General features: G+C 41.7%; 1 protein-coding gene across 1 annotated transcript in view; it reads left to right on the forward strand.

The window, feature by feature from the left end:
- Positions 1-1,049: 1,049 nt before the first annotated feature.
- LOC131877724 (venom allergen 5-like) overlaps positions 1,050-8,468 on the forward strand; it is a gene marked incomplete at its 3' end in the record, with an annotated part of 11,642 nt that continues 4,223 nt past the window's right edge. Inside the window, 3 exon segments of the mRNA XM_059223487.1 lie at positions 1,050-1,414; positions 5,897-6,119; positions 6,192-6,356. Coding sequence (XP_059079470.1) covers positions 5,910-6,119; positions 6,192-6,356 — 375 coding nt within the window.

Here is an 8,468-nt window from a genome sequence, read left to right on the forward strand (position 1 = left end):
CCAGCAGCCCGACCAAGAAGTCCAAAAACAAAATGAAGAGAAAATATTTGCGCAGGTAGGCAATCGAAACGATGCTGCTAGGTTGAAAACTGGTCTTCTATTTCTTGTCTGCCTAATCTTCCTTTACTTAAGTACACAGAAAATTCTTGAAATGGAACTTTGCTAACAATCATAGAAGGTGATATATATTACATCTCATTTGTGACAGGCATGTTTACTTTGTCAATCTGATCAGATTTAGATACATGTTTTTGTTTTAGTACCACAATTTCTCGCCTGCTTTATTTGCCACTTGGGATAATATTCTCATTAGCACTTAAAAACATCCACCCGTAAAAGATAAAGATAAATATGATCATGCTACTTCTTTAAACCTGACACGAATTTCATTCGTCTCCTGTGAATCTCAGAACCAATATCGCTAACCCTTTTTTCAAACCAGTCTTGTCTCGGGTCTTTATCCCGTTCTTGACCCGTTCTTATTTGACACTCAGATGTGATGCAAAGTCCCTCCAAAATTTCTTGAGACGCATTGGCGCGTCGATGGTTGGGAATTGGGATGCTCTTGAAACCAATCGAGTGCTTGCGACGCACTGTCTTGTCTCCCATCAATCGGGAATCCTTCGCTAATTCACGTGGGGAAAAAGAGGACGCGACTGACTGCGGCCCGCCCAATCCATTCCATGGTCCGGGGCCAGGATTGTGTTTCCGTTGAACGTGACCGCACTCTGACGTTCAAGAAAGAGACGACCAGTGGTTCCACCACCCTCCTTCCATCCATCCATCCGATGAACCGATGAGAACCGATGCAAGCGAACGGAGAACGAAACGCATCATCACTACTACTACCACTACTACTACCACTACTACCACCGCCATCATATGCACCATTGTACTCATTGAGATCTTTGGTGAGTATTTGACGGCCACTCTGAGACATGACGATCCTGATGCCCATGATGATGGCGATGTGGAGGAGCAGGAGGAGACGGGAATGGTTGTCTACCAGCCCTACCTCGAGAACGTTTTTTCCTCAACAAAACCATGTGAGGACCTCGAGGTGGACTTGAGTTCGGTCTTGACCTCCGATCCAGTCACACGAACCAGATTTTCCTTGCCAATTTAGAATAGCTAAACCCGCTCGCTCATCCACGGACGATCATCGCCAAGTGTGCTCGATTGATGGATTGATTGGACTGATTGCCATCCAATTGATCAAGTATTCACGAGAAACACTTTTGCGACGACGAGAAACCAACCAGGAGAGAGCCTTTGGATTTGAATTGGAGAGGGAAAAAGAGTTCAGGAATCGAGGCCAACCGAAGCAGATTTCGTGTGCTTGTTGTGTGATATTTGTGATAGCTTTAAATTTCAACGTCTTTGACAGATCCAATTGCCATTGGAGTGGAGACAGGTAATCCATCCATTCATTCATCCATCCATTGAGCCTCCCACCTCAGGGGGTGGTTGAATTTAAAGTGAGCCCGGGGAAATGAGTCTGCTCGGGATAATTGATGGCAGTTTCCAATTGAACATTGAACAGACATACTTGCTTATGTAATGAATGCCAGTCTCTTACTAATTATTTCTGAAGGATCATTCTTCTTCACTCAGCGGCTCACAAAAAAGATGTTTTCGTCAGCTCATTTTTAAAAATGATACGTTATACGTTTCACCTGCTGTACGGCCAAGGCGGCTGATGAATGTGGCCAGTTTCATATCTTGTCTGGCAGCCAATCGAATAATCCTCTTCACTTTCAAAGGCTTTAGCTAATCTGTCATTCAACAATGTCTAGTCAATTGCATAAACAATCTTTCACAGGGAAGCTTCTTCAAAATAACCCTCTCTCAAGCTCGGTCTGAAAAATGTGCCTCGGATCCTTGGCCAATCCCCTTCAAGAAGCCTTTCCGGGATGAGTGCAATCTTGTATCCGATTAAAGCCAAGCTGTAACCAGATTCCAAAGATACTGATGCTTTAGACAGATTGTTCGAGATAATCACATCAGCGTATTGGTTCATCTGAGGCTTCAAGTTAATCTATGTACGTACAAAAGAAGCGTATGTAATAAAGCAAGTTGACGCCTGGTCCTTGACATTATTATCATCTCTACGAGATTTAGATTGTATAAATTAGCCGCAATGATTGAACACAATGGCTGCTATCACCTCATTTGATGCATGATCCAACCCCCATCAGTAGGTTTTGAGACATCTTCTGCAAAACATCGTTGATTTTTGCCAGGTGGGGAACGTTTTCGAATGAGCTTGTGTGTGGCTGTGTTTTGTCCAAGGGATGTTGACATTTGTGGACCACGTGGAAACTTTCTCCAGTGAGTAATGATCTTAGCGCTCATGGTAACAGGCTCAAAAGCCGGTAGAGTGAACAAACCTGAATCACCTTTTTTTTGACCGTGATTTGTGCCCTCTTGTCAGGTTAGTTTCCTTTATTGTAGAGGGGGGGAGTGCGCACTTTCAGAAATTTGTGGCAGGGCAGAGGCACAATCAGATAACCATATCAGAAGAAGGCCCCTTATCTCCATCATGAGAAAGGAAGAAGCTACATACCATGTCAAGATGTCATGACGGGGAAAAGTAATGCACTGGACATTCATAGATATGTGTTGGTTGTACGTGTATGTACGTGCCTATTGTGTATGTTGGTAGGAGTTGGCCACATGGCGATTTCTTCTCATCTCAAGTCGGGATTAAGAGGTCGGCAAATCTGGCTAGTTGTTGAAAAAGTTGGATTTATGTGTATGTGTCGTGAACTATGACAAGCCTCCTGATTGACTTTAGATTCATCTCAACGTTTGATTGGGATAACTGGTTTCATGAAGCCGAGTTTTCTTCACGAGTATCTTTGACAGGATCATTTGTCACGTTGGGAACAAAACGCCACTACTTGAAAAGTAGTTGAATGCTCAGTACTATGTACACGCCAGGGATCTCGGAATTAGGCATCGAAGTCACCCAGGTTATGATGATGATACTTTTGACATTTAAGTCTGATTGTTTTGGCAAAAATAGTCACCGAGCATCATGACTGGCAATTTGACAAAGGTCTTCTTCTTCTTCGTCTTCTTGCTGGCTAAAGCTATCAGGGCCTTCACGTAGCTTACTACATACACTGTACATTAATCGTTTGAGGGTTTTATGCTCTGGGTAGTTCTCGATGTTTTGATGAATCGTTCCGTGCAAATTAATTGCCCCTTAAAACCAAACGTTCAAGTTCATGTCCAATGAAGAACGAATATCAGAGGTCGGGGAGGTTGGCATTGGATTCGCTATGCAATCTTTAAAGTCAACAAAGGTCGAGTCTTGGAAAAACAATTGTATTCAGTACATCATGAGTTATGGTTGCGACAACAAATTTGGAATGGGTTGGACTTTGAAAAAAATCAAATGATCGAAATTACTTCAAGAACTGTATTTGAAATCGCAGACAGCAAATAAGAGTTTCAAGGAGAGAAGGTATGTCAAAAGATTCGCTAGTTTGAAACCTGAATTGCTTCAAAGAAAGAACATTGGTTGCATTATCCATAATGGCGCAAGCATAATAAATCACCGCACACCACGCTTTCTGAATGGTCAATCAACTTTCACATGTTCGTGATTATCTAAGAAACCAATTCAGCGCCAAATTGAAGAACTGCCACCTTCAGAGCTATACATCTTGGTTCCAACCGAAGCCTCGAAAATAAATTTCATTGCCAATTGAGTCCTGATCATTCAGCCTTTTCAAGAAAGAGAGAGCTGTGAGATGGACAAAAAAGCATTCACTTTGACAGGAATCGCCATACTATACTAAAGCTTCGCAAGTTTAAAAAACAGGTTTGGTCATTCCACCCCCTGATCATGTTAGGATTCTTGTTTTTTTTTTCTGCGTGCGATATTTTGACCACGAATTAAGCAGACAATGGACCCAAACGTCCATCCAGTAGAGAGTCGAGTTAAAATCGCCTTGAATAGTAACAATAGGCTCCAATAAGTAACTTCCTAATGACAGATTGGTGCTATCAGAAAAGTCAGCATGTGACAAAGGTGATCATTCGCCGCAATGGCCTGGAGCTGAGCTCGACGGAGGTCGGGATTTCAAGGCCTTGGAGGTCTTTGCTTATCAGCTGTCATGCCCAGTAATTCGCTTGTTTCAATACACTCGCCATGGAATTCAACTTTGAAAGTGCTTATCGTATTCTTGATACCTCTCCTCGACACGGAGCGTCTTGAAACTTTTGGTTCTCGGGGAGTTCTGAGGAGATAATGCCCGAGCACAATGACTGGCTCAAAAAAATGGGCAAATGCATCTGTAAGAATGTGACAGTTGATTTTGAATGAGGCAACACTTCACTTGTGACTTAAGGCAAATCATTGACTATGATCCTTGAATTGGACTTAATTTCTTTGCTGGCATTGTTGAGCCAACCATTTTCATTACGTTCTTACATGTTCATACAACTTGTTGCAATAAGCGAAGTTTGCGCTACAGTAATCACTCTTTTATTTGAATGACAATTTCAATTGATACATTTTTCAAAGCTGAGACCTAGCCAATTGCCAATTAGCCAACCAAGCGGTTTTTATCGGTGCGTGTGAAGGCTTTTTAATATTTTAATTGCATCAATCTGATGCCAAGGACCCTTTTCGTATGCGAAGGTTGATAACAATTGAGGTGAGGTTGTGGTTTTTGTGAATGGCTCCTAAAAACTTGATGATGATTTTTCCAATGAATAAAGGCTAAATCTTTGACAGCCACTTGTGACGTTTGTGATTTTCGTCGAAATGATTCATTTAAAGGTTATGAAAATAGGCCAAAATAAGTAACGAAAATATGGAAACAAATTGTACAATTCAATATGTTTGGTTATTCAAGTATTTTGGTGGTTTCCATGGTAAAAATTCCTTGATCTTCTTTCTTGGGCTCTATGATTGTGCAATTTACATCCCTCAAGTATTTGCAAGGAATAGATAGGTGTTAATCCAATAGCATGATTCAAATCAGACTTGAACAAGTTTTTGACCAATATTTCCCAACGAACCCTACTTTCAAGGGTTAGCCGGATCCGTCAACTCTAATTTTTTGATGCATAACATATGAATGTAAATTCAAAGCAAAATAACATTCATAATCTTTTCATATTGAAGTGCTTGGGGTAGCGATAGGACGGCAGAAAATAGAAAAAAAATCATAGAAACAAAAAAAATAGAAAAACAAATTCTTTTTGATTTTCACCAATTTCTTGCTATTTGAGCTCAGGAATGTAGTCTTGCCTTTACATCAATTAAAAAAAGGTATTTCAAAGCTCAGACTCATATTCATAAGTTCTAAATGAGAATCATACTTTGAAGCATCCTGATGTCATGGTCCAGGACAATGCACATGACTGGTTCTAAAATCAATAACATCATTGTGTACGAATCGAAGACAATTTGATACAAAGAACTTACAGTATAGTTCATAGAAAAAGTAAAATACATCCTTATCCTTATAAATGCCAATCAATACATACATTCTGAAGAAGCGATGATCAAAACAAAATAACTCATCACAATTCAAATGCGAGAGGAATTAAATGTTTTTTTTCCTGAGTTTTTTTGGGGGAAAAAAAGGGTGTGAAATATATCACTTGGAATGTAACTTTCCTAAAAGTTACCTAAACACGACCAAAACCTTCAACTCCCGCCAAATCCCTAGCTTTCGGTTATTTCATGCTTAAAACAATAAAAAGTTTTTCCAGAAAACCAGAAATAGCCAAAACAGTTTCAAACTTACTTTTAATTAAGTAACCTATCTTTCTGGCCCCTGCTCATTAGGAAATCCATGAGATAAAAATTGCTAAATTCTAACATGAACCCGCCTGCTTATAACGTTTTCCGGTTGACCGTTTTCCTTCACAGATACTTGTGACCAATGATACCAAGAAATCATCGTAAAATGCTCAGTTACTCACCCGCACTTTGCCTTTTGAGCATCCTCATCGCCTCGTTTTCACCTGCTCAAGGATCTGGATCTCTGTCAGGATTCAGCACGGGATCTCAAACTTTATCCCTCCCCAAAGACCGAAACGGCAACCCTGACTACTGCTTCATTACCAAAGCTCACACCGCGTGCAATGCCAAGGTACCAATCCACATTGGATCCTATTTTGAACCTATTTTTTTCTAATGCCCACTACCCTCTATGATCTGTTAGGGATATGGGGCCAAATGTACCCGGGTTCTCGGTGATGGAGTGTCCAAGTTTGAAAAGGCCGAGATCATGCGGGTTCACAACGAATTTCGCGCCAAATTAGCCAACGGCTTGGAAAAGCGGGGACGCCCAGGTCCACAACCGTCAGCCGCTGATATGGAAGAGATGGTAAGTGTGGTTTCACTGCCAACCATTGAATCTATATGCAGTCAGTGGCCCAATCGTCCTCAGGTCTTGTCCCCCTTCGTTTGAGTTCAAAGCCTTTGGCAATTTCTAACTTCTACAGTATCATAAGTGACGATATTACGCACTTGCCTTGTTTTTCTTTAACACAGTACGTTCAGACGTCATTGACGGCACCTGGATGGTTCGATGGTCGAATCAACGTATGCAAATGCTTTTACGCCTCCGGCTATTTAACAAAACTACTACCATCGATGCCTGGTATTCACTCAAGCTGGTTCATGGAGATGATGGGTGTTACCTGAATTCAGGGTCTGGCTCCGAGGTCGTGTTCAAATATGTGGGTTCAATTTTTCAACGCATTACCGTTAATGATTGTTTGGTTTGGTTGGATTAGGGTTGATTGAAATACTCGGCAAATCAAGCAAGGATTCCACTGCAGTAGAGCTCTAAATCATAAGTCGGAAATTGAAATGACGCGGACCGTCAATGGGGGTCAATTTGAAAATTCAAGAATGGCAAAAACCAGGTTTTTGACAACATACGATGCCTTTGGGTTTGCATATTAAATGAGATGGTTTTGAACTGCGTTTGACGATGGCAAGTCATAAATGCGCTTTAGGATGTGATGATTTTTGTGGTACCCTCTCTCAAGCCGAGTTAGTTAAAGTCTTAAGTGAGGCGTCCGCCATTAACCAGCGGGAGAGAGACTATAATTTGTCCATTTTTTGTGTCTCTTCCTATCTTTTTTAAACACTTGTGGAGTCCCATCCACATGTATCTATTAAGGGGCCCGTTCTTTCCCCCAACCGAATCAATTCACCATGATAAGTACCCAAATGTACGTACATGTGATGCCATTGTTGGTTATTCCACCCTCATCCCGCATGATGTTACCGATATTACCACCTGATGGTGCTGCCTCGATCTATCCATCCACTCATCTCACCACACCCTCATTAGGCATTAGTTTTGTTTTGTTCTCCACTTGAATGGCCATTTGTGAGAGATGTGAAGCATCATGGCACAATATTCAAGACTTAATCCATTGGCATCCCTACATTCATTGGGCCATCACCTCGAAGGCGTTATCAAACTTCAGTGTCGGTGGTGAACTAGCGTACGTATGTACTCGTACTTCGGATACCGTACGGTCCTTTGGGCAGCTCAATTTCCTTATGTCCACTTTAGTGCAGTAGTTTCCACACACGTGAGTTCGAAATGTCTGAGCTCCTCGGAAATGGCGAGTAGGTTACAATCTTCATTAGAGTATGCCAATTGAACACTTAGGAAGTGCCGTCAAGTTTCAAAACCGGCTCATAATTTGTCGAAAGGCTCGTGACTTGCCCAAGTTTGTACTTGGAGGGGGGGAACGCGAGGAATTTAATGGGCATATTCCCTCAAAATCCTTTGGTAGACAGACCCAGTCTCGGTCGTTAGCAACTCGAGGGTTTCTGTCTTTGTACAATGTACAGGTAAACAAGTAAAGAGCTTTGGAATATGGATGAGGAGGATGACAAGACCAAGATGGCTTCACATTTTGTGCGGCAACACAAGCCTAATCTGCTTGAGTCAAAAGAGATGGATGAGGCGAGCATGGGCGAGGTCTCGTCACCATGAAGAACGCCCTCTGACATTTTTCACCCAAGAATACCTTTTTAATTTGCCTCAGCACATCTGGGTTTGTCTTGATGCGCAGTAATGAAAAGCCACGGCGGCGTCAATATTTCTTATAAAGCAAGCCAACCTCTCATTAACCACTTCTTCGTGATTTATTGGTTACGAAGATACTCAATTCCGTGTTTCGACTTGTTTCACCTTGTTTACATATTCAATCTTTGTCTCTTCATGATACTCTATTCCTGTTCGTGGTTAGCGTGTAAATTGTGAGATGCATCAAGATGATTCGAAAGAGCATCCATCACTCGTCCTCCTATCAATTACGCACATCTTGTCAAATTCGGACTTCACGGTGGTCAAGCGACCTTTGCATGTTTCTTGGCTTCAATCAAAATGGAAGGAATATGCCGTCCTCCAATCTTTACGCTCCATTCATTTGATCTCGCCTCTTTCCATGCAACATTTTTTGTCACGCTG

The sequence above is a fragment of the Tigriopus californicus genome, chromosome 1, assembly GCF_007210705.1.
Source record: "Tigriopus californicus strain San Diego chromosome 1, Tcal_SD_v2.1, whole genome shotgun sequence".
In the NCBI taxonomy this organism is placed as follows: domain Eukaryota; kingdom Metazoa; phylum Arthropoda; class Copepoda; order Harpacticoida; family Harpacticidae; genus Tigriopus; species Tigriopus californicus.